This window comes from Canis aureus, chromosome 38 (genome assembly GCF_053574225.1).
Source record: "Canis aureus isolate CA01 chromosome 38, VMU_Caureus_v.1.0, whole genome shotgun sequence".
Lineage (NCBI taxonomy): Eukaryota > Metazoa > Chordata > Mammalia > Carnivora > Canidae > Canis > Canis aureus.
The window spans coordinates 3684139-3711560 of NC_135648.1; the positions used below are offsets into that span (position 1 = coordinate 3684139).

A 27422-nucleotide genomic window follows, 5' to 3' on the forward strand; every position below is an offset into this window, starting at 1 on the left:
CCCAAGTCAGGATCCCTGCTCAGCAGGGAATCTCCTTCTCTCTCTCTGCTCCCCCTGCTTAGCTCTCTCTTCTCAAATAAATAAAAATCTTAAATAAATAAATAAGTAACAGGAACGCTTTGGTAGGCATTTAGAGATATTTCTATTTAAAATACTGAAATATGGGGCACCTGGGTGGCTCAGTGGTTGAGCGTCTGCCTTCAGCTCAGGGCGTGATCCCGGAGTCCTGGGATCGAGTCCCATATCAGGCTCCCTGCAGGGAGCCTGCTACCCCTTCTGCCTGTGTCTCTGCCTCTCTCTCATGAATAAATAAAGTCTTTAAAAAAACAAAACACTGAAATACTCAAGGATGAAGCAAGTAAAAATTTCATTGCCACCATGTATAAAAAGATACACGTTTGGGTTTGGTAGGATAATCTAGTTGGCAGATAATTACTATTACTGGTGCCCTCCATAGTAGTAATAGTTGGTGCACTATCTAGTGGTAAAACACATGTAACGGTTCTGATAAACCCTCCAGTCCCCATGGTTTGTCGGCTCTTTGCCGAGTGTCCTTATTTATTTATCAGCAATGCCTAACAGTCGAGAGACAATCTCAAGAAATGAGGCAGCTGTATGGAAAGTGTACAGCTTGCCTGTGAGAACTGCCCAGTTAATGAACCGAATAATTACGGTAGCCAAGGGCTAGGAATCCTTTGGCATTCAGGTTGGCAGTGGTTTATTACGCGTGAAGAGAAGTGAATACACTGTGGAGGTGGAAGGAAAGTGAACAGTGCTTTCTTGGTTGTAATATTTACTCGTCTTCTTTAGGACGTGAAGTATATTCAGACAGATGGGTATCGGGCTCCAGAAGCAGAACTGCAAAATTGCTTGGCCCAGGCTGGCCTGCAGAGTGATACAGAATGTACCTCAGCTGTTGATCTTTGGAGCCTAGGAATCATTTTACTGGAAATGTTCTCAGGAATGAAACTGAAACATACAGTCAGATCTCAGGAATGGAAGGTAAACTGTACCAGTGCTTTTCTTTTGTTTGCAGTTCTTAATTCTGATTTAAGAATATTCAATTTATAGTGATTCTCCCTGGGGACGCCGTTTACTTCCATCTCTAATACTCTTCCTCCTTGCATCTTTGGTACCTTAAATGCTGCTATTAATGTTCATAGCTAGAGTGCTAGTGAGTACTGCATACTTACTGATCTTAGCCTAGGGCCTGGTGTGTAGTAAGTGGTTGATAAAATGAATAAATGCATTTTTCTGAAACAAGTGATTTAGTTATACCACATTCTAAAATATTACCAGTACAACAATATAAGTTTAATAATAATCTTTACATAAGGCTCTGCAGGTAACACTTTATTAGTTAAAGTATTTCAATGTACAGTCTCCAGGAATTTCCTAACAATTCTATGAGGATCATTAGAGCGTGTATTGGTTATTCTTTTACAAATGAAAAACTGAAGGCACAGATATTCAAGCCACTTGCTCTGGATCATACCACTGGATGTACCAGACATGGGCCCCATATTCTGTTCTTCCTATTCAGAGTTTAGTGTTCTGTCCAAGTTCCGCAGTGCTTTATATTAATTTATATTCCATATTTGAATCCTCCTGGTAAAGTGAGTGCTGCTTATGACACTATTTCTGTGGGAACATGAGGTCTAAATTCCAAGTCTCTGACGGAACAATGAACTTTTGTATGTTTGTAACTTAGGAATTAACTATATTATGTTTCCAAACATATTATGGGGCCTAAATGTTGTGATGGTATCAGTATCCTTTAGGCTAGAGGTTTGAGAAATAATACAGTGTTTAGGGTTGTTTGGTTTTGATATTAAGCAACACGTATTTTTTGAGCATCTAGTAACATACAGTTTGTGTATGGCTGTTGTACCATGTAGAGTTTTATTTCTTTTCGGCCCTTAGTCCTCTGTTTCTGGAAGTATTCCTGGAAGGAATGCTTTAATAGTCTTGTGGGTGTACCTACTGCTTGCTTTTGGCAAAAAATGCTGCCATGCAAGCAAAACCAGTGTCATTATTCCGCATTGGTACTTTCACACAATGAAGCGGCTAAGTATTCTTTTTTCAGTGCTAATCCAAATACAGATCAATTAGTTGCATTTACTTTGCCTGTCTTTGAGACCTTTGGACTGTATCTGCTTGGCCCTGAGCTGATCAGAACTAGGTCACATTCAGGCGTTTTGTCTGTAATTTGGAGGTATGATGTGTATTAAATCCCCGGTATTCACTCTTCTAAATAAAAACAGTATTTTATATTTTAATCACCTTTGTGGAGGCAAAATTGCCAAGTGAGTATGAGTATAGGTTCTGAAGTCAAACCGCTTGAGGGTTCATATCTTGGCTTCACCTCTTACTAAGTTATTTAGGGTCACTGAACCATGGTTTACTTTCTCTAAAATGAGGATAATAGCATTTTCCTCACAGAAGTATTGAGGTTAAAAAAATAAATGAGAGCATCTGGGTGGCATCTGCCTTCATTCAGCTCAGGGCGTGATCCTGGAGTCCCACATCGGGCTCCCTGCAGGGGATTCTTGTCTCTCATGAATAAATAAATAAAATCTAACTGATCAACCAACGTAGTTCTTAGCATAGCATGTGGCCTGTAGTAAGTATTCAGAAAATTTTAGTGATAAGGATGGTGTCCGGTCTTTTTACTCATGGACATTCTTCCACATTCTGAGAAAGCACAGTACTCAGGGAGAAAGCGTTATGTTCCATAGGATTTAGAGCACGAATAATGTGACGGATGCTTTCTCTGTAATAGTTTATTCCTATCTGAAAACCAGTTGAAGACTCCTTACCAAGACTCAGACTTCATTGCCACACATTCCTTTTCTCACTTTGTATTGTATTAAACTACATTTTTATGGGCTTGCTTTGGTATTCTTACTCATTCATCTCATCTAGTAGATATTCATATAAAGTGCCAGGTACTGTGCTAGGTGCTGAGGATAGAGAAAAAAAAGTTTCTCCTCTAGAAGCTTAGTGTTAGGCACATAATCTCCGGTAAGATTGTAAACTCTCAAAAGAGAGTGTTTACTGTTGCATTTTACCTACCAAACTACAGTGCTATGTGCCTAGTACTCATTAATACAGAATGAATTGAATAACCAAAGGAAGACTTTTCTCCCTTTTTTTAGGCAAACAGTTCTGCTATTATTGATCACATATTTGCCAGTAAAGCAGTGGTGAATGCCGCAATTCCAGCCTATCACCTAAGAGACCTTATCAAAAGGTAACACCATGTGTACTTTAAAGTTTCTATGTGTACATTTATTATGTAACGGTTATTTTTGTTTTGGTTTGGGTTTTGATGTTTACCGAATGGATTTATGTTATTTCTGGTGATCATGTAGAGGTTCTCCTGGCAGCTGGCCTCTTACAGCTCTGGCAGTCCTATATACTTGATGGAAATGAGGTTTTTTTGTTTGTTTCTTTTAGGGTTTTTTTGAAGGCACATTTTTAAAGAGGGTATTTATTGGGACGCTTGGGTGGCTCAGTGGTTGAGCGTCTGCCTTTGGCTCAGGGCATGATCCCAGGTTCTCGGGATCGAGTCCCACATCAGGTTTCCTGCATGGAGCCTGCTTCTCCCTCTGCCTGTGTCTCTACTTCTCTCTGTGTGTCTCTCATAAAAAAATAAATAGTATCTTTTAAAAAAATAAATAAAGAGGGTATTTATTAACTAAAGTCTGAGTTTGCTTTTGGACTACCAAAAAAAATTTTAAATAAGGTAGATATATCTATATATATATAAATAATTATTTTAAATAATTACTGCTGGAAACTCTGGGGACAGATATAATGTTTCTGACTTCTGAGTGGGTCCAAACACATTAGATATTTTAAAATAAGACATAATGTACATTATTAAATAGTTGGGTTTTCACATTTCTAGCATTATGGGCCAGAAATGAGTAAAATAATTACTATGTTGCAGGAAGGTAGATCTCTCCATTAAGTCAGAATATTATTCTTTCTTTGGAATATTGACCCTATAAACCTTTAACTAAGTTTTGGGTTTTTTTTAAAGAGATTTTTATTTTTGAAATAATTACAGATTCACAGAAAGTTGCAAAAATGTTACAAAGAGGTCTATGTACCCTTCACTCAGTTTCCCCTAGTGGTTATATCTTACGTAACTAAAGTACAATGTCAAAAATGGACATTACAAGTGGCATTTTACATGGAAAAGATGGCATTGTGAAATTATGTAATGGGTTCTAATTTGGAAGTCAAATCATGTAAGTTCTGTATTGACTTTGTTATTTCGGACTTTTTCCCCTTTGTGCAACTAACTAATACTAAATTTGGAAGCTACAGAGAATTATCAGCAAAATAAAAGTTATAAACCTACTCTCTAGTGTTAGCACTTTGGTTAATTTCTTTTCAGTATTTTGCCATGTATGTATGCAAATTATTTGAACTTTTTTAATTGTCGAATAAAACAGATACTGAAAACAAATGTGTAATTTAGTGAATCCTTAGGAATATTCTTGTATTTACCATTCAGGTCAAGAAATAAAACTTTGCCAGCTACCCTAGAAATCCTCTGTGTCCCCATCTTAATTTTCAGCCCTTCTTCCTCCTGAAAGTAGCCACTGCCCTGATTTTTAGGGTAATTACTTCCTTGTTTTTATTTTATTTTATTTTATTTTAATTTTTTTAAAGATTTTTATTTATTTATTCATGAGAACATAGAGAGATAGGCAGAGACTCAGGCAGAGGGAGAAGCAGGCTCCATGCAGGGAGCCCGATGCGGAACTCGATCCCGAGTCTCCAGGATCCCGCCCTGGGCCGAAGGCAGCGCTAAACCGCTGAGCCACTGGGGCTGCCCCCTTGTTTTCATTTTAGCGTGCATCCTTAAACACTATGGTTTAGTGTTGCTCTTCTAAACAAAAATCCTTTTAAATTTTAATCTGAAAGGTCCTTTTCCATTTCCTACCCTGCTTTTCCCTTGTTTACTTGTTGAAAAACCTGGGTGGTTTGCTATACGTAGCTGTTTGCAGTCTGAATTTTGCTGATGGTGTTAATCCTGGTGTAGCTTAACCTATTTCTGTGTTTTCCTTATACAGTGGTAGTTGTATCTAGAGGGTTGATTTTTTTTTTTTTTTTTGGCAAGATTATAGATAGTATTGTGTTCTTTTATAAGGAGGCACATAATGTAGCCATCTCTGTTTTATGTGTTAGTAATTGTTAACATTCAGTGCCTAGATTCATTACTTAGTCAGGGGCTGTAGAAGGGGGATGTTCTCATCCTGTCTTTCAACTTCATTTGGTTAACCAAAGACAAAGTAAATGCTTAATTTTCTCTCTCTCTCATAATGAGTTGATTCCCTGTCATACCATTCCGTTTTGAAAGTTCAATGTGCTTTGATTTGGTAACTGCAACCCATCGCAGTTCGTATCCTAATTGAAGCTAAAATTGCCCCATCTTTGATGAATGTGACCTTGTGTAAGTTGGTTTTGGAGGATCTTATTATCATTTACAGCTTCTTTGCTATCTGGTGTGACAGGATGTTCCCAGTTCATTTTACACATTTCCTGTCCCAGACCTGGATGTAGCCATTTCTCCAAGAAGCCTGATTTCTTTTAGTAGGAAATAGTAATTTTAAAACACAGTCTGGGTTTTAGGAATACTCGTTATTGGGACATTGTTTTTAGGCCTTATTTTAAGTGAACAGAGTTTCATACTGATATTTCCAATTCAAATTCAAGACCACAAAGTTTTTATTTAACTTCTGTTTCACATCTCTTTCTCCAATGCCAAGAATTCTGATTCTTAAGGACAAGGGGAATGCTAGAATTAGAATATTTTATAATTACTCATTTGCTTTATTCCACCCTACATTAAGACAAGTCTCAGAATAATAATACTTTAGGAAGATTACTGAAAATGATTATTTTTGCATGTGCTTTTCCCATTCTTCCTCTATTTGAAAAATAGTTGTATTTGCATCATCATATTGTATAACCATCACATGCTATACACTCTGTTTTAACACTCGCATTTATTCGTAGATCTGCATGTAAGTTGTATGTTACTGTTCACCACTGGTCCTTGTGGGGCTGTCGCTCTCATCATTTTAGTTTCTGAAGCTTGATCTCTAGAGGCCAAAGGATTAATATTCTCTGAGCTCTTACACTGCCAGTACTAAATTGTGCTTATTACATTTAAAAGTCGGTTCATCTGGATATAAAAATCCTTGGCATACTTTTTTTTTCTTGAGTGTCTTAAACATGTTACTCCATTTTATTCTGGCATGTAGTGTTGCTGTTGAAAAGTCTAAAGACACTCCTAATTGTCTTTGTATTAAAAATGCCTTTGTCTTTTTTATCTAGGTGGCCAGACGATTTCATCTTTTTGAAAGTCTATTGATTTTACCCGAATATATCTTGATTTTGATTGTTCTGGGTTGAAATTCTCAGGAGAATAAGTAGCTTCAGATCTTTTTGCTTGCTTGTTTTAGGAAAGTGTTCTTAAAGTCCTGTTTTTAGTATTCATTCTCTTGCTTTGGCTTTCTCCTTCAGGCACTCCTGTTCTACATATATTGGATTTTTCTTTGACAGTATTCATTATTATGACTTTCTCTTGGATCTTTTCTTTTATTCTTTTCTATTTTAAAAAATGTTCCTTTCTGCCTTGTGTTTATCTTTTTAAGATACTACCTCTTGTGTTTGTTCATCGTTTAGCTTTGTTTTATGAAATGATTTTTTATTTTATTTTGAATTCTTTCTTGAGTTCTATTAATTATTGAGATTTTCTAATTTTGATTTATGTTTCTCTTTCATATCTTTTATCACTTAAAAAATGCCTTTTTCTCCTTTTACAATGGTAGGTTATAGTGTCCTATGTTCTGATCATGTCTTTCTAGGAAGCATTCATGGTCTCAGGACTGTCATTTTGTAGTTCTCGTTTCTTTGTGTAATAATTTTGTTAATAGGGATTCCTGAGTGGCTCACTGGTTGGGCGCCTGCCTTCTGTTCAGGGGGTGATCCCGGAAACCTGGGATTGAGTCCCATTTTGGGCTCCCTGCATAGAGCCTGCTTCTCCCTCTGCCTGTGTCTCTGCCTCTCTCTCTCTCTCTCTCACTGTGTCTCTCATGAATAAATAAATAAAATCTTTAAAAATAATAATAATAATTTTGTTAATAATGCTTTTATGTGGTTTGTTTTTATATGAAATTCATTTCCTAAACTTTCAGGAGAAGGTGTTGGGATGGCTTTTCTAATTGCATAGGGCTCCTATTCAATTTTTGTATAATGTTAAAAGGTGGCGGGGAGTGATTTTATTCTGAAGTCTCCTGCCTCTACCCCTCTACTACTTTTTTTCCTGGTGTGTCCCGCCTCCTGCCACCGCACCCCCCCCCCCCAACCCCAACCTACTTGATTTGGATTACATTTTCAAGATTTCTGTTCTCTGTAGGACTTTGCCCTGGGTGGGAGCTTTAGCTAGTTAGTTTTGAGAAGTGGTAATGTGTAGGTTATTCCAACCCCTTCAGATTTCCCAGAGGACTCCCTTGCATTCAGCTGGAATTAGAATGTATAATCCCTTCTAGTGCCGGTCAGCTTTCTGCAGTTGACTTAGTATGCTTTCCAGTGAGTACCTGTTGGCAGTTTTGGGTTATTTTCTCTGGTTCATCAGATCATCTGGTTGCTTGTCTCTGCTTCTTTCCACACAGAAGTTGATATGGTACAAGGTTTACTACTATTGATGGTTTGTCCCTAGCCTCTTGGATTTTGGCATTTATTGGGGTTACTTAGTTTTGTTGTACATGTCATCCATGGGTTTTTTATTTTGTTATCAAGTTATGCTGTTATTGGGGAGATTTGACAGAAATCAGAAATAATCTCACCACTATCCTCTTCTTCCTTTTTTTTTTTTTAAATTTGGATTACCCTAAATTTATGTCTAGTTTTTTTTTCTACTTAATGTTATGTTAGTATGGATCACTTTCCCATGTTGCATTTATTAATCAAAAATACTATCTTTAATTAAAATGTAATATTGTGCCATAGGTATGTATCATGAGTTAACTAAACCATTTACTCAGAAATAGCATTTATATTTTTTTTGTGGATGAATGGCCCAGTAAGCCATGCTAATATAATTAATGCTGCGCTGGACATTTCGACATTTAAATTTTCTTTAATGGTTTCATTTTCAAAAGATTTGACGATAACTATAGATACCTGTTTTTGTGTTTTAGCATGCTTCATGATGATCCAAGCAGAAGAATTCCTGCCGAAATGGCATTATGCAGCCCGTTCTTTAGCATTCCTTTTGGTAAGTTGTATACGTCTTTATTTTTTTCTTGGTTGTTTAACAATTAAATAAGACATCAGAGGTCACTTATATTCCCATGCTCCTGTGCCTAGTGTTCGTCCATTTATTTTGGTGAGTTTACATTTAACCGTGTTATAATGAACCTTAACAGCCCCTCATATTGAAGATCTGGTGATGCTTCCTACTCCAGTGCTAAGACTACTGAATGTGCTGGATGACGATTATCTTGAGAATGAAGAGGAATATGAAGGTAACTGCTTCCTAAATTGTATTTTAATGTCTTTCATAGCTAATTCTAAAGTAGACATATCAATTCATAAGATGTCTATTCTCCTCATTTCTATATTGAAGATATTGAGCTACATGATTTCTAAAATACCACTTTTTGATTCCTGTTGTAGATTGAATGTGTCTCCCCAAAATTCAGTGGCAAAGCCCCTATCCCAAGTGTGATAATATTTTGAGTTGGAGCCTTTAGGATTTAATGGGGTTAGGTTACGTCATAAGGGGGGGTTGCCCTCGTGTCGGAATTAACGCTCTTAAAAAAAGAGGAAGAAACAGGAGAGCTCTCTCCACCATGTGAGAATATGGCAAGGAGGCAGCCATGGACACCGGACACGCATCTGCCTGCACCTTGGTGTGGGAATTCCAGCCTTCAGAACTGGGGAAATAAATGTCTGTCGTTGAATCCACTCAGTCCATGCACGCTAAGGCACTTCCTCAGGCCCTTTGGACTCCTCTACATGTCATAAGCCTTTCCTGAATTAATAAAGATTAGTTTTCCTGGCATGTTCTTTCCATCTGTTCTTTCTAGTCCTGCCCTGTGCTTCCTTACTCCTTCTAAGCTCTTGTTTTTGCTTTTAATAAATTCATTTCCTTGAGACGTGTTTACTGAAAACTGGCTTTGTACTTGGCACTGTGGGATTATTCCCTGTCTTCAGTGTAGGAGAGACTGTTTTATCAACAAACAGGTAGAGTTCTGGTAAATCCGAAAGTAGATAATACTCAGAGGCAGAGAAGAGAGAGACTCCTGCTAAGTGACACATGAGGGTGGCTCTGTGGCAATGCTGTTTGAGCTCTGTTCGTAATGAGTTGCTTGGCTAAAAGCTGACGGCTGGGTGAGGAAATGTCAAAGACACCAAGATGAGAGAAAGTGTAGCATGTTCCGAGAATAGTGAACTGTTCATTTGTTATGTTAAAGAATTTTATTTTATCCCGGAGATAGTAACACTGCAATATGACACAAAAGAACTTTATATCAGGGATAGTCCTGGCTTCTGATCTAAGTATTCAATAAATATTTGTTCTTTGTTGAATGCAATAAAGAACCATGAAAAAAAGTAGGAGAGTGATATAGTCAAACTTAGGTTTTAATAAGAGCATCCTGAAAGAGTGGTGAATGGATGGAAGAGAATGAAATTTAAAAATATCAGTTGCTTAGTATTAAACATTTCGTAGTGAAAAATTAAACCATTTCCTATAAACCTAACTTGACCCCACTATCTTTTATTTATTTATTTTTTAAAAGATTTTATTATTCATGAGAGACATAGAGAGAGAGAGAGAGAGAGAGAGGCAGAGACACAGGCAGAGGGAGAAGCAGGCCCCATGCAGGGAGCCCTATGTGGGACTTGATCCTGGGACTCCAGGATCACACCCTGGGCTAAAGGTGGCGCTAAACCTCTGAGCCACCAGGGCTGCCCCCCACTATCTTTTGTAAGGGTAAATTATTTTATGTCCCTGAGCTTTGTATAGTTATCTGACAAATAAAACAAACATAATTTCTTTGAATCTGTAATAGTTGGGACAATCTGCAACCTCAACTTTTCAGCATGCCTGTTTATTTGAAATAGTAGTCTTGCCCTCAGCATTGTTTTAATCAGGTCATTATGGGCTCAGAGGTCCTAAATAATCTCTTGGCAGTACTACTTATGTCCTTGAAATCCATCTACGTACTGTCTTCATCACCTAATTCTGTTAATAGTTTTTATCTCTATAAAATTCAAGCTTGGGCTTTCTTGAGTAAACCTTGGGCATACTATGCCTACTCCTTTTTTTGTATATTGTTATAAAATGTTGCTTTTTTTTTTTTTTTTTTTTTTTGGCTTGTAAATACATTGAGTATTTAATGTTGCTATTATTCTAAGTGTTTAAGAATCTTACATGGGAGTGCTTTTGTGGCTCATTCAGTTAAATGTTTGCTTTTGGCTCAGGTCATGATCCCAGGGTCCTGGGATCAAGCCCCACATCAGGCTCCCCGCTCCTTTGCATGTGCTCTCTCTCGTCCTCTCTCAAATAAATAAAATCTTAAAAAAAAAAAAAAAAAGAATCTTAAATGAACTGGAGCACCTGGGTGGCTCAGTCGGTTAGCATTAGACTCTTGGTTTCACCTCAGTTCATGATCTCATGTTTGTGGGATCAAGCCAGCCTCCCTACCCCGACTCCACCCTCCAGCGAGGAGTCTGTTTTTTTCCTCCCTCTCCCTTTGCCCCCTCCTCCTCACACGAGTGTGTGCTCTATAAATAAATAAATAAGTAAATAAATCTTTATAATAGAGAATCTTACATGAAGTAAAGTGCAACAGACAATATAGTAGCATTCAGCACTTTTGTTAGTTCTGATTAGCAAGGTTGTCATCAGATAATGCTTACTAGTGTTAGGTGAACTTGCTTAGCTAGAAATCATACATGTTGGGATGGCTGTCTTGTCATCTGGGTGGGGATTCATACCTTCCATTTCAGACCAAAATAGATTGTAAAGATTAAGATCAAGATTCCAAATCAAGAGAATAAAAGGGAAAATTATTCAACTTTATAGCTCTTAACTTAGAGCCCTTACAAATCAACTCAGTAAATAGTGGGTAAAGGGTGTAAAATAGACAATTTAGAGAAGAGGATGCGCAACTCTGTCTCATAGACTTCATTCTCATTTATCAGAATGCTCACTAAAACTGTATGGTGAGATCTTTGTCCCCTAACATTTTTTTTAAAAATTTGTGTATTCTTGAGAGACAGAGTCAGGCTCCCTGTGGACTCTGCCAATGCAGGACTCGATCCCAGGACCCCGGGATCACGACCTGAGTTGAAGGCAGATGCTCAACCACTGAGCCACTCATCACCCAACATTGACAGTGAAAATATTTTATAACTTTATGGGTAGAGTATAGAAAAATACTTTTTATACATCATTGGAGAGAGTTTAAATTGTTAAACTTTATGATAGGCAGATTGGTAATTCTTTTTTTTTAAGATTTTTTATTTCTTTATTCATAGAGACAGAGAGAGAGAGAGAGAGAGAGGCAGAGACACAGGCAGAGGGAGAAGCAGGCACTATGCAGAGAGCCTGATATGGGATCCAGGGTCTCCAGGATCACACCCTAGGCTGCAGGGGGCGCTAAACCGCTGCGCCACAGGGGCTGCCCCAGATTGGTAATTCTAACAAAATTACAAATTCGTATTCATTTTGTCCTAGCATTTCCACTTCTAGGTCAACTTGGAAATGGATAAGTGAAATGAGATATATACAGGTTTATCTATTACAGTATTATTTATAAGGACAAAACATTTGGAAATAGTTTAGTTAGTAGTGAGGGACACCATGGAGAATTTATTGACCACTCATTGAGTGAAATACTACCCAGCCATAAAAACAGATAAGAAAATTTCATGGAGTGGGCAGCCCCAGTGGCGCAGCGGTTTAGCACTGCCTGCGGCCCAGGGCGTGATCCTGGAGACCTGGGATCGAGTCCCACGTCAGGCTCTCTGCATGGTGCCTGCTTCTCCCTCTGCCTGTGTGTGTCTCTGCCTCTCTCTCTCTCTCTGTGTCTCTATGAATAAATAAATAAAAATCTTTAAAAAAAAAAAAGAAAATTTCATGGAGTGATGTTGAAGGATCTTAAAGATGCAATGTGTTTTTATGTGTTTATTTATTCATGAGAGACACATAGAGAGGCAGAAGGAGAAGCAGGCTCCCTGTGGGGAGCTCCATGCAGGACTCGATCCCTGGAGCCAAATGTTCAACCACTAAGCCACCCAGGCGTCCCAAAGATGTACTGTGTTAATAAAGAGAAAGCAAGATAGGAATTTTTTACTTAAAAGCATTTATGATTTTTTTTGTAAGCTTATATTTATGGAAGAATACAAAAGAAACTGTTAATGTTTGTTGCCTTCAGGGAGAGAAAGAAAAGTGAGAAGAAAACTTTTTTTAAAATTTTGATCATTTGAGGGGATCCCTGGGTGGCTCAGTGGTTTGGCGCCTGCCTTCGGCCCAGGGCGTGACTCTAGAGTCCCGGGAACGTGTCCCACATTGGGCTTCCTTCATGGAGCCTGCTTCTCCCTCTGCCTGTGTCTCTGCCTCTCTCTGTGTCTCTCATGAATGAATAAATAAAATCTTTAAAAAAAAAAAAAGCAAGCATGACATTGAAGTTGGTCATTAAGTTTGTCAATTTGTTGAACTGAATTGGATACATCCTTTAAAAAAATTTTTTTTGATCATTTGAATTTTAATTATTCATATGTTAAATTTAACATATAAAAGTGTTTAAATGCATTGAATTTGGGATCCCCGGGTGGCGCAGCGGTTTAGGGCCTGCCTTTGGCCCAGGGCGCGATCCTGGAGACCCAGGATCGAATCCCACGTCGGGCTCCCGGTGCATGGAGCCTGCTTCTCCCTCTGCCTGTGTCTCTGCCTCTCTCTCTCTCACTGTGTGCCTATCATAAATAAATAAAAATTTTTAAAAAATGCATTGAATTTATATTATTCTTAAGCTTAATTTTAGAAGATGTAGAAAATGAAAATATGGATTCCTGCATTCTTTGATGCTTTAAAATTTTAAAATAATGAATGCTTGGTAACTACAGCAAAGTGGTTACTGTTCTGTTTTCATAATCAGATGTTGTAGAAGATGTAAAAGAGGAGTGTCAAAAATATGGACCAGTGGTATCTCTCCTTGTGCCAAAGGAAAATCCTGGCAGAGGACAAGTAAGTGAATGTTTCTATAATTTCAGAATTACCCAGAGGTTACTGAAATTCTAAGTAAATGTTTTAGTTCTACAGAAAGATGTACATACACAGAAATGTTGGTAGAAATGATAAATTTTGTATTGTGGATATTTTTATTTTCTTGTACTTTCCACTTTTTTTAAAAAAATTCTAGAATATATATGCATGCATTTTTTTTTTATGGGTTAAGATTTTTTTTCTTAAAAGGTGTTCTCTACATTGTGAACAGTGACACTAACAGTATCATATGCTAATTTAGGTCATGGTCAGCTGCAGAAATATTATGGCCTAGTTTTGTTCTAATTAAGTAGAGTTAGAAAACCATTTAGGTTAGATTGTCACTGTAATGGAATCATCAGTGCTAATTTAAAGAAGGAAAGTGTGCTAAGAATCCTGAAATTCGAGTTCCAGTCTCAGTGTGACTGGCTTTGTGGTGATGACCCTTAGTTTTTTACCTATAAAATATACAACCTCTAAAACTATTATTCTAAATTTCAGGGCAAAGAGTGTTAGAGAAATCTTTTGAAAGTTCATTTAAAAATCTTTTATCTGTATTATTTGGATTTTTCTGGGAACAATATTATTCAGGATTTCTCAGCCTTCACACTAATGACATTTGAGGTGACTCATTCTTTGTTGTGGGAGCGGTCACATGCATTTGTAGGTATTGAACAGCCCTCACACTAGATTTTATTTATTTATTTATTTTAAGATTTTATTTACTTATTCATGAGAGACACAGAGAGAGGCAGAGACCCAGGCAGAAGGAGAAGCAGGCTCCTTGCAAGGAGCCCGATGTGGGACTTGATCCCAAGACCCCGGGATCACGCCTTGAGCCAAGGGCAGACGCTCAATCACTGAACCACCAGGCACCCCTCATGCATCATCCTTAATGGAAATATTCACTAAGATGAGGAGTGAGCAGTCAGTTAGAGGCAGGGCACGGTACTTTGTTTACCTATTAAGATTCATTTAAAAAGTAGTTTATTTGGAATTATCTCTTCTTTTCATACCCTGGAAATTTTTTATTCCTTTTGGAAATGACTTAGGTGGGAGAAGGGCCTCTATGAAAGGGGAAGTGAAAAAGGAGAGTCTGCCTCAGAATTCTAGGTAGAACTGATTTTAGGGGAAGGTACAGCTTGTAAGCTGAGATTCTGGAAATTGATTTCCTTCAAATGATCTATTTTTGTTTCCCGTTGAAAGTCACAGTGTCTAGGGTGCTTGCACCCCATTTTGAAGACTGCTGACGTCAAAAAAGAGCATGTAGCTGAGAAGGCTGAGGCCGTTGTTTTTCTGGTTCACAAGTTTATGGGTAACTGAGGACAAGTCATTTGAAATTATTTCCTCTCCCAGTAACTTTTGCTTTATTTTTTATTTTTTTAATTTTTAAAGATTTTATTATTTATGTATTTATTCATGAGAGATACAGAGAGAGCGAGAGAGAGGCAGAGACACAGGCAGAGGGAGAAGCAGGCTCCATGCAGGGAGCCTGACTTGGCACTCGATCCTGGGTCTCCAGGATCAGGCCCCGGGCTGAAGGCAGCGCTAAACCACTGAGCCACCCGGGCTGCCCTAACTTTTGCTTTAGATCAACAAAAGAGCATAAATTATGCTGAATCCTCTGTCTCAGGAATTCAGATACTCTGGAAAAGGAAATTAGCTAGTTTCAAACTTGTTCCCCACTGTAGTTATGGCTTCTACAAATCTTTTAATGGTATAAAACCCAGGGACCTTGACCGGTTTTTCCTCCTTCCACTTCTAAAAGCCTGGGTCATCGTTGAGGTGTTGTTGAAGCGCTCCTGCTCGCCAGGCTCTTTGGCCCTGTCTCTGGCAAGCGTCTAGAGCTGTCCACCACTCCTGTATGAACATGGCCAGCAGATGTACATTTTTCATCCAACTTGTCTGGATTTTTCAGAGTTCAGCTGAGTTCAGGAGGTATTCTAAACCTGGCTGCTCAAAAATGTGGTCCATGGACGAGCAGCATTGGTATCGCCTGGAAGTTTTTTTTTTTTTTTTTTTTTTTTTTAGAAATGCAGAAACTCAGGGCCCACCTTACACCTCCTGAAACCAAGTCTGTGTTGTAACGAAGGATAACATACGTATGTGTCCGCTAAAGTTGGAGAAACCTACTCTAAAACAGTCTTGATGGAAATGAAGTGACTTTGTTTTCTCTGTCCTCTTCCAGGTCTTTGTTGAGTATGCAAATGCTGGTGATTCCAAAGCTGCTCAGAAATTACTGACTGGAAGGATGTTTGATGGGAAGTTTGTTGTGGCTACATTCTACCCGCTGAGTGCCTACAAGAGGGGGTATCTGTATCAAACTTTGCTTTAATCAGTAACCTAAGGACTCTTTCCTGTTTCTCCTCCATTTCCTGGGTTATTGTATTCTATATCTGAATGCAGAAGTACCCCCTTACCATTTTAAGGGAATACTTTGTACATTTATTTAATCCTACTAATGTGCAATCATTGCTCAAGCAGTGGCTGCACTGCAAACGTTTGGCACTGAGTAGGACAAGACCTCTCAGCTATACATTGAGGGGTTTTAGAGCATCCATATGGGCAACCTTTTTTTTGTGCAGTAGGGCAAGTGCTGCTCTTCAGTATGTATCCTAAAAAGATATTAATTATTTCATGTGATCATGAAGCAAGGATGAATAATATCATGTCATAGTGAATATTAACAAATTTGTTAAGAGTTGGTGACATCCCTTAAGATTGCTCCTTTATGTTGTCAGGTGGTTCTTCTTTACCACTGATATTCATAGCTGGCACTGGATGCTCCCAGTCATTGTTAAGTAACTGTCAAGCAGCAATTACCTACTGTGTTCTTAACACTGAGTTATGAATTTTTTTTAAAGGAGTACTGTAGTACTGAATATTCCTTTAAAGAAACTGCAGTGAGCCTATCTACTTTTTTTTTTTTAATTAAGGCTTTTAAAATAGAAAGCTGATGCTTGATCTTGCACAATTTTTATGTCTAGTGTGTATGCTTGAGTGAGTGTGCAGGTATGAAAGGTTAGAGAAGATTTGAGTCAGCGTACTTTATAGTGTGAGTCTTGTGAGCTAATACAGTCTATACCTATCTCTTCCCTAGCTGTTTCACATCTGTCAGATTTAGGGTGTATGTTTTTTGAGAGTTGGTCTTTCTGAAAGAATGTAAATGAGAAAATAGTTCATTCCTAAGAGGCTCAGAACAAATGAGTCTAGGCTAGGTTACACTGAAACTCTCTTAAAGCGATTGGAACAAAGCAAAAGTTTGCTACACATAAATTGCCCTGTCCTCCGATCTTTAGACCCTGTATTAACTCATCTTTTTGTACTGAATCTCCTGTGGTCATGGTAAGATTTCTCAAGACAGGGTTCTACCTACAGTGATGGAAATTGAAGTAGGTCAAAAAGAAAGATGTTCAACGAAGGGAAAAGAAAAAAATAGGCAAAGAGAAAGTGAATAATCCAGGATTCTTTTCTTTCTTCTTTCCTCTATCTCTGTCACCCCCTTCCCTCCACTACTCTTCACCCGTTCTCTGCCTGTCTCTAGCTGAAGAGAATCTAGAGGAACAGCATCCCAGATGGTCTGGCGTGTTTGACTGCAGGGAAGCTAAGAAAGATGTAGCTGTAATAAGATGGAAGTAGCAAGGAAGAGAAGCTCCTAAGAATTCTTAGAAGGATTCCCAGCAATCTAATGTGTCCCTGAGCACAGGATGCTGGTATGCCTGAGTTCGTGGACATGGTTGATCACATGATGTTAGGAATTGTAATCATGGATTCCTCCCATTTTATGGTAGATTGACTTCAAAGGTTTAAAATAAGAAACCTTTATAAAGCACTGATTATACAAAAAAAAAAAAAAGAAAAAAGAAAAGTTGTATACAGATTACAAATCTTTTTCTTGTTTACTTATCCAAATGAAATTAAATTTTTTTTTTCCTAAGGAAAAAGGCTTTTATATCTTTACCTGCTGGAAGCCTCCTCATATAGTCTTTCTTTATGTGTGCCATGCAGGTTACTGAGAGCTTAGCTGAGAATTTACATTTTAAAGGATGAATTATTTTACCCTATTCAAACAATTACTATTTAACATTTGAATTATTTACAGTTACATTATTCAGGACTCTTCCGTAATATTTATTATGAAGCCAAATTCAGTGTAAGGAGGCTGATTTATGAATTGCCAAAAGGCCTTGTGGCGTGGTCCTAAAGGGGAAATTTTAGGTGTCTAGAATGTGCCCTTAGAAGGAAGAAGTGTTACTTTTCATTTGGGCCCTCTCAGAAACTGATTAGCTGGTTTGTTTCCAAATAAAAGTTCAAGAGAGTATAACCAGTACTGAAGCTTTCCTAGAACATAAATGTTAGTAGGGGTAGCAGCTTCCATGGTGATTAGAAAAACCAGGTTCTTCCATATATATTGATGAACACAGAATACATGAATTCTTTTAAAGGGAGGTATTCTAGGTTAGCACATGTACCTTTTCTCATTTCCCCTCCCACCCCCACGAAGAAGAAACCCTTACAAATAAACTGCAGGTAGGCTTTCGAGCTTAGTGATGCAGTATGCTGCTAGCATCTTGATGCTGAATTTCACAGCTTTCTTTGTCTTCTTGTTGCTGTTGTATTCATACCTATATGTAGTGTTTAACACTGTAGAATTTTATTATAGAAGATGCTAACTAGGTTTTGAGGGAGCTAAGGGACTAATTGATGAGCCTAAGTAACCATGCATTGAATTAAATATTTTATATTAAAGCCACAGAATTGAAAAAATGATGCCTCCTGTGATTTAAATGGTGACTTTATAGCTTTTAGCCCATTACTACCAAAGATGACATTTGCAGATTCTCTTTCCCTCCTCTGATATTATAAGAAGTTTAGTCTTACTGTCTTTCTCAAACTTGAACCAAATATTATCAAAAGATGCAATTTTTATGATTCTTATAGGGTGAAATATATATACAGAAATTTTGATTCCTTGAAGTTACTAAAAACCTAGGAACTTTCTTTTTGAGAGGCAGGGTAAAAATAAAAGAGGCAAGGGGTTTTTTCACTTAAACCTTACTCTTTTGGATAAATTTTATCTCAGGTAGTTTTTTTTCCCTCCCTAAGTTAACATCCATGCTTCCTTCCCTCTTGCCTTTCCAGTTTCCTATTATCCCATGGTATTGTCATGGTACATTTTTGGCCCAGAAAAAACATATAAATGGATTATTCTATAGGAAATTTTGATTCTTTGGAAACATTGGAGGAGGTGGCTAGCTGGCCACTTTCAAAACTCAAATGCCCCATTTTGAGAACAGGTGGAGTTGGACTCCTCAGTAAAATGTAGCACTAACTCAGAGTAAAACTATTGGCTGCATTTTAAAGGACTAATAAAACAATTATCCTCTTGCAATAAGAGATTGCACTCACTGCCACTGGATGTCTTCCTTTAGTTTGTGGCCATCAGTATAGCAATTCTTTGGGGGGAAATTCCCTCTCTGCTAATGCCTTGAGCCAAAACTGGCTGCTTTTAGAACAAAACCATAGAGTTTTACTTGTCCTTTCCTTTGTTTTCATTGAGGCAAGTATTGCCTTCTTTTTGGTATTCCAGCTGCTAAAGCATGCTGAGATATGTTAACCTTTAAAAAAAAAAAATCCTGAATTCTTATTTAACTTGCCTTCTAGAGTCATGTTACTTCTACTTCTATTTTAATCTCCAAGCACATTTGTAATAAGGAATGCTGCCAGAAACAGTGCTGCCATGTAGACGAAGTTGAAGAGAAACTGGGCATAAGGCATGTTTCTATTCTATTTCGCTGGGCTTTCACCCTGCCGAGGGCATCAGTTATCCTTCGGGATAAACCCGAGTCCAGTTTGAGCGCTCACATGCCGTTTCCCGGCTCCTTTGCACTTATTCATTAGATGCAGGTAACATTTTGTCTTCATTTTCTTCTTAGGTCTTGCATTCTGACTTGATAATTTCTGCCATTAGTTTTACTCAGCACATGACATTTTAGTTTTTGTAATTTAATGAAAATAAGCACCATCTAACTGATGGTGATTACAATAACATAGTTACTGGGCGAGGCTGTGGGCGAGACACTCAGTAACTGTGTTTTACCTAGAATTTTATGCAAGGGTACATGCTAGGTGGCGTTATTCAGATTAGGGTACAGATGGAATCTCATCATGACTAAATTTTAGTCTAGAGGATGTGGAGACAGTCAAAGATTTAAGCAAGTGCCTTGTGTTTCCTCAAAATACTAAAACTCATTTGGGTGAAAGCTCCCAGATGATGATAATTTATTGCACCTCTGCCTTTTTCCTTGGAATAACTTTTGGATTGAGTCACATGTATAAAAGTCCAAAATTTCCTTCATTTATCTTTATTTTGTATATGTAAAACTCTTCATATTTGATTTTCCCCCCCAGTACTACATATGATGGAAAGCCAGACTTATTTGGCGGAATCAATTCTTCCTGGAATCTAGTTCCATTTTTAATACTAGATTCCTTCTTCAAATTTTACTACTCTGGCTCTCTGCTACAATTTATTTTTATTTATTTCCTAGCAAATATGGTCATATACAAACCAGCTTTTGGTCGTCATTAGCTCAAGAGAATTTTCCATTTCTTCTTAAGGTGCTCAATAAATCACCTTTACTTGAGATGGTGTGGTCTTTCCAAGTTAGTATTACTAGTAAGCTTTTTCAGTGAATATAAAGATGTTGAATCTCTATCATGTGGAACTCCTCTGAACCTCTTGTGGGATATTTGGATAAGTTACATTTTCTTCGTTACAGAGGGATGTGCATATTTCAGTTTTTAAAGTCCCTAGAAATCTAAAGAATTTGTTTTGTTTTGTTTTGTTTAAGGGTAGCTGCTTCTCTGCCTGATGTCATAGGATTTTGTGCTTTGTTATCCTAGTCACCTCTCCCACCTCAGTGTTTGTCAGTTTTTTAAATTGTATGATGACCAGTAGGTAGACACAGTGGCATGTAATCCACAAGGCTGTGAATATTTAAGAAGGAGGTAAACAATTTTAACTATTTTTGCTGCAATTTTATAGGAGAAATGGGCTATAAATGAAATATCTATAAACCAGAGAGCATTTAGGAAATTGTATATTTTATAGGTGGTAATTAAGGTGATGTTCAGAATATAAGATATAAAGTTTATACAACCTTTGTTTTCCTGATAAAAAGTTTTTATTCATCTTCCTACAGCTCAGCACTTTTGTTGTTCCTTATATTGTTTATGAGAATTGATGTTTTAAATTTGCTCTATTTGCTTTTCAGAGGGCGGTCATAATCATGCGGTTATGTTTATATCACAATAAATGCTGGAATTCATGGGAAATTTATCAGATGATTGCCTGAGTGTTATTTCCCATTAAAGAGAGTAGCTTCCACAGTGTCCTAAAGGAAACTCATCTATGTTTTATGACCTAAGTTCATAGTATTTTAATTTAGAGGCAAAGAGAAGTCTTCTATCTTTCTTGCCTTAACCAACCATTAATCCTTGTGGTACAGTAAAGAGTTTATTTTGTTAGACTCTTGATTGTCAGCAAGAGAATTACATGTAGTTACACCCGCCCCCTGGTCCCCGCGCCGGTTGCAATTCCCCTCCCCTTCTAGGCTATCTTCTTACTGGTATTCACCATGTCAGGAGTACATGGAAAGCAGACAAGGTGAGGTGTTCTAAATCATGCATACAATTTGGTTATCTGAATTATGGATGGCTGTATTATTTTGTTAGCATGGGTTGTCAGATATCTGCCAAACTTAATAGTAAAGAAGAGAAAGAAAAGTAATAAAATAGAGAGGTGAGGGGAGGAAAATAGCTTTCTTACTGGCATTAGTGACCTTCCATCTGGTTTATGATCAAAAAGTGGTAGTTTATTTGCAAAAATCCTGATGTGGTACTTATAGTGTAGAACATTGCCTTTCCTACACATTCCTCATCATTGTTTCCCCAGAAAATTATTTTACAAGTTTATGAAACCAGATTAAATATCCATATTCAGTTTGACCTAATTTTTAAAAATAAATATTTAAACTCCAGTTTTGTGCATTTGGTGTGCATCAACACACTTATGCAAATCAAGGATCAGAAAGAAACTGGAGATTTGCCATCCCCGGGTTTCCCTTTGCACATCGAGTACAGTGGGTATTAGTGTGCACTAGCTGCAGAGTTATAGCACCTTACGGAAGTAAGTAGTGTTTATTTATTATAGTTTAAAAAGTTAAGCTGCATCTCTGTGAAATATTTCCTTTGCAGAGTGTAAAGCTGTCATGTCTTTTCCAGCAGGATTTACTCCTTCATTTTTAATTCTTTGTTGAGAAAATCTTAAATGATTTAACATTCCTTTATATCCTCTTAACAGTGTCAAATCTGGGGTAGAAGGGATATTTTTTCCCAAAAGGGCTCCATCTTTGTTACCTTTTTGATCACTCTTAGAAATCCAATTATGATCAATAGATTTTAACAGGTCATGGCTTCCTATATTAGCACTGGAGAGGTTGGTTGTGAAGATTGAAATCTACTATTCTTTTCCCTCAGTAACATGTAATTGCTATGTTTTTGATAAGAAGGTATGGTTAGAAAAAATGTGAAATATCCCTCAAACCAAAGCCAGTTATAAGGAGTAATTCTCTCCTGTTGGTTTACCTTCACCTCAGAACTACAAGAATATTACAGTACACATTGAATAGTCTGTGACATTTCTACCAGTTGTTTCAATAGCCTATTGGTCTTGGCATTTCTTGGCACTATGGTTCTCTGTTCTTGGTGATGTCTTATTGTTTGTGAGTTTTTGTTGTTTTTTTAAAGTAACTCAGTGGGACTATAAATGTAGATGTGTATCAATATCAAGAAGTTCTTTTCTGAAATCCCTAAATTCCTGATTCCTATTCAAGTCTTTGAAACTTGTTTTCTCTTGCTAAGTAGCAAAGAACTTTTATTTTTCACTTTCCTATATACCTAAAAAGTATGGACACTGCGTTTCAATGGACTGTATTGCGTGTAGTTTTTTGCTGAAAACTTTTTCTGTAAACACAATTGCCTTGTTCAGTTTTGTTGTAAACTGACTTAAACCATAAGATGCACTGTTGATATGCTTTCTGATGTGTGTTTCTTAAGGGTGATAAAATAAAGCTTAAAAATAAAGGAGCTGTTTTTTCATTTCAGCTATTCTTGCATTTAGTATAAATATTCAAGTTTAGATAACAGATACGTATACTTTGTGATTTGATTTTTACCAAAAGCTACCACTGAAAAAGGTCCATGTGGCCTCAACCATCCATTTCTAAAGAATACAGTCTTCCGTTGATGGAGGTAGTGCATCACACTGGCAGTACTGAAATGTAACTTTTTATTTTGGAATGAATGTTCTTGATAATATAGAAACAGACTTATCTAATGAAAAAAACGGAATTCATAGTTGGGAGATTTATGTTCTAATCTTGGTTCTTTTCTCAAGTTAGATGGCTTTCATTAAGTGACAGGTGACTTAATTTCTGACAGTAGTAGTATTTCTATACTACTATTTTTACACTAGAACCAAATGAGGTAGTAGGTTCAATCGTGACCATGAGCAGTCCTTAAACACGGAGCATCACTGATGGTACTGTTTTAGGTAGTTTATAGGTGGAGCCTCAGGCCCAAGTCGGGAACAGAAACTTGCCCAGTTTCTCCTACGACTCAGAAGTGGTAGTCATACACTGGTATGTCTGGGGGCAATGTGTTTTCAGGAAGCCTCCAGACTGGACTAGTCTGGATGAGGAGTTCAAGTGATAGGTGGTGGTATGAGGCACACCCTCTGGATGTGTTAAGAGCTCAGACCAGAGAAAACGAAATCTTCAAGTCCTCAATTCTCACCCTTAACACTTATAACGTGTCACCTGGGAGGGCTTATTAAGAGTACAGATTGCTGAACCCAGCCCTAGTTTATGACTGTCGTTCTTGGGGTGGCCTGCAGATTTGCTTTTCTAACAAATTCCCAGGCGACGCTGGTGCTGATGTGGAGACCACGGGGCTGAACAAAGGGCATTGGTTTAGGATTGAAACCAGACGTAGGCCAGATTCAAGAGCTGCTTGGGAATCCTCGATCCCCCCCCCTTCTCCCCGAAAGCTGCAATAATCATAGTAACTAATTGAGCACTTACTTTGTGTCAGGCTCTGCACTAAATACTTTTTTGTGTGTTACCTCCTCCCCCCACATACACACTTTGTGCTCACAACTCGCCTGTCAGGATAGTACCTAGTGTTTACTCCACTGTATGGTTGTGGGGATGGACATCTTACTCCTTGGGGTTGGTGGGAACACCCCCTGCTAGGTTACCTTCCGGTCAACCTGGAGATTCCTCTGAGATCCTTCTTTCTTTCATTTCCTCTCCTACCACATCGTCTAGTCCTTGATCTGTCCCTCCATGCTGGAGCTTCTTATGGGCTCCCCATGTCTGGTCTCATGTGCTCCATAGATCTGCATGATGAATAATGAGCTGGATCATACTATTCCCTGATCCCCTTTGTCTTCAAAAAATACCTTAGATTGGCACCTAAAATGTCACCATCTGGTTCCACCTATAAATCCTACTTCATTTCCTGCCTCTGTCCCTATTCATACTGTATGCTTCATCTATGCCAAACTACCCATAATTCTACAAATTCCATGTTTTATGCTGGATATTGAGCCTCTTACTAAAATGCCATCTCTGTCCCCACATCTCATACGCATGATGATATCCTGTTCATCTTTTTTTTTTTTAAAGATGTTATTTATTTATTCGTGAGACACACACACACACACACACACACACACAGAGAGGCAGAGACAGAGGGAGAAGCATGCTCCATGCAGGGAGCCTGATGCAGGACTTGATCTCCGGACCTCGGGATCATGCCATGAGCCAAAGGCAGACACTCAACCACTGAGCCACCCAGGTGCCCCGAAATCCTGTTCATCTTCTAAAACAGCTCAGTTGTCACCTTTACATTTCCTTCTGCATAAAGTTGCATATCTCAACAATCAAAGTCCTGGAGTCCCTTCTTAAAATGAGTGTATTGAATTCGCTAAGCAAATTTCCAATTTACAAACACAGGTGTTTCATTGTACTTCATGGTTTTCTCCACCATTCTGCAGTTTCTAATAAGAATTTTTGACTCATAGGTTGGACTGTGAGGAGGCTTACAACACATAATCATTAGACCATTTCCAAACGTCCGTTTTCGGTGTATTGTACTTATGTGCATTAGTAAATCATATTTGCTTGTATGTTTTATATATTACATATAATGTCTATTATGCTTCAATATCTTTACTTACATATGACATAAAAATAACACTTAGGTCAATTAAAGGAAAGTAAGTGACGAAGGCAGCATATTTAAATACCACCTAAATCAAATGTCTCCCAGAGTTATGAAGATCTGGCAAGAGGCTCTGAAACAAGGACCTCTGAACAAATGTGTTCGATTGAGACTGTAAAGCAGTGAGGCATATTATTGATGTTTCTGTTGGAAAATATTCACCAGACCAGAAGCAAAAAATGCCTTATAATTAGAACATCTACATTGTTAGGACTACAATCCTTGAGAAGGATATGAGTGATAGATTAAGGAAAATAAAGTTGAGATTTTGTAGTAACCTTTTGAAGATGAAGCTCAAAAAGAGCTGGGTTTTAGGTAAAAATGGACAAAGGTCGCAAACACATTTGGTCACTGAGTGGACAGCAGTGTATCAGTTTTGTGCAGCGGCTGAAGAGTGCTTCTTGGGAGCCTAATATGCTATTAAAGTTTTTTGGGTTTTTTTTTTTTTTTTTTTTTTTTTTTTTGCTTAAAAAGGCACGCCATATATCTAAATGCATTTAAAAACATGTATAAGGGGCACCTGGGTAGCTAAGTGGTTGAGCGTCTGCCTTTGGCTCAAGTCATGATCCCAGGGTCCTGGAATCAAGTTCCGCATTAGGCTCCCTATAGGGAGCCTGCTTCTCCTTCTGCCTGTGTCTCTGCCTCTCTCTCTGTGGCTCTCATGGATAAATAAAAATCTTTAAAAAAAAAAAAAAAAAAAAAAAAAAGGAATGAAAGCCCAAAGATTAAGCAGGAATTGAACAAGCCAACCTCAGAGCAGGGTTTACTCCCTTAAGAATGCTTAGCCAGCATTCTCCAAACTATCCTTGGAGCACTCGCATGCTGCATGGATTCAGGAGCAGCTTCGGAGCACTCGCATGCTGCATGGATTCAGGAGCAGCTTCGGGGAGCCAGGTAGGATGACAATACCCCGTGGCGGAATAAGTTGGAAGGCCTGCATGCTTTTCCCCCAGGTTCCTCCGAGCAGCATGGCACAGAAGCCTACTTAAATGAAGAGTTGGAACAAATCGTCTCAATGCACCCTTCACCTAGATTCACCTGTTGTTAACCTTTGGCCACATCTGTTGTACCTCTTGCTCTTCCCTGTTTATAGCCGAAGATAAAATGTAGCCTTTTTTTCGAACTGTCTGAAAGTTCATGACATTGGACCGCTAAGGACTCCAGAATGCCTTTCCTCTGAATAGACGATGCCCTCCGGAACGATGATACCTTATCACACCCTCGGAATTTGGTGTTGATACAGAAGCCTCCAGTGTGTAACTCAGGTTCAGGTTTTCTCCATTGCCTCAGTGCCTTTTATGACCTCCCCCCTCTGGATCCAGTCAAGACTCTTGTATTTAATGTCTACTTTTTAAAAAGATTTTATTTATTTAGGGCACCCAGATGGCACAGTCAGTTAAGCCTCTACTTTCAACTCAGGTCATGATCCTGGGGTCCTGGGATCGAGTCCTGCGTCTCCCTCTGCCTGCCACTACAGTCCCCCTGCTTGTTTGAGCTCTCTCTTTCTCTGTCAAATAAATAAAATCTTTAAAAAAGAAGATTTTTATTATTTGAGAGAGAGAAAGCACATAAGTGGGAAGGGGAGAGGGAAGAGGAGCAGCAAGCAGACTGCATGTTGAGCTCAGAGCCTGACATGGGGGCTCCATCTCATGACCTGAGCTGAAATCAAGTGTTGGATGCTTGACTGAGTGAGCCATCCAGGCTCCCCTTTAATGTCTATCTAAAATTTGTGATAGATTTGTGTTCTACAAAACAGTTGGGGAAAAACCGGTTCGGATGATACAACTAAATCTGTCCCTAGTCTTGCAATTTAATAAATGCTAACATTTCTTTTAAAGTGTATTTTCTTGGGGGAAACAGGATTGACTGTGTTGTCATTAACATCCATCAGTCATGATTGAAGAGGAAAGCAGAATTAAAATTCCTAAGTACCTCAACATGCCTGACCTAATAGTAAATATACAAAAAATCAACTCTCTTTAAAACTATGTCTCAAAAATTTGCTAATTGCTAACAATGTACAGACCCAGGATAGATTTTTTTAAATTCTGGTTTCTAATTACAGTTTTTCTTGTAAGTTCCATGCTCAAAGAAAATTTGGAAAAAAACAAAAAACAGTATGACAGTATGTTTCCTTGTCCTTTTTTTAAGATTTTTTTTTTTTTAAACTTCTAAGTAATCTCTACACCTGATTTCACATCAAGAGTCACATTCTCCCCCAACTGAGCCAGCCAGGGGCCCCCTTCCTGTCTTTTTACCATGTCACTAAGTAATGGAGTTGGGGGCAGAGGAGTGGCATGCTGAATATGGCATATGTTTCAGGGCCCATACTCCCCCCAAAAATATTTTAATTGGAATGTGGTACTTTAAGAGGAAAACGAACGAGCAAATAGGATCCAAAGAACCATCATAACTGACAAATGTCCTAGTGATCATTTAATAAAAAAATAAACTTCTTTATTGCACAAAGTTCCATGACAAATAATGCTTAACACATGCTTGGAAATCATCCCAGACAAAACCCCAGGGCCACTGCTGATTTATGAGGTGTGGTCAAGCTTTTGACTCACTGAGGCGCTCTGGTCCCCATGCATAGCTAACCTAAGAAATAATTCCCAGTTTTTAATTAATTAATTAATTAATTAATTAATTAACATTTTTAAAATTTAAACACAATTTGTCAACATACAGCATAACACCCAGTGCTCATCCCATCGGGTGCCCTCCTCACTGCCCGTCACCCAGTTACCCCATCCCCCTGCCTACCTCCCCT

At 38.1% G+C, this 27422-nt stretch overlaps 1 protein-coding gene across 4 annotated transcripts in view; it reads left to right on the plus strand.

Moving 5' to 3' along the window:
* Positions 1-27422, plus strand: part of UHMK1 (U2AF homology motif kinase 1) — a 30478-nt gene that overhangs the window by 2589 nt on the left and 467 nt on the right. Inside the window, exons 3-9 of one of the 4 annotated variants that reach the window (XM_077886761.1) lie at positions 811-1002; positions 3159-3253; positions 8226-8302; positions 8454-8552; positions 13194-13282; positions 15489-15610; positions 16845-22447. In XM_077886761.1, coding sequence (XP_077742887.1) covers positions 811-1002; positions 3159-3253; positions 8226-8302; positions 8454-8552; positions 13194-13282; positions 15489-15610; positions 16845-16848 — 678 coding nt within the window. In that variant the 3' untranslated portion in view covers positions 16849-22447. Of the gene's footprint in view, positions 1-810; positions 1003-3158; positions 3254-8225; positions 8303-8453; positions 8553-8703; positions 9092-13193; positions 13283-15488; positions 22448-27422 lie in introns of those variants that run through there. The other 3 variants (XM_077886762.1, XM_077886760.1, XM_077886763.1) reach the window with 3 other exon arrangements.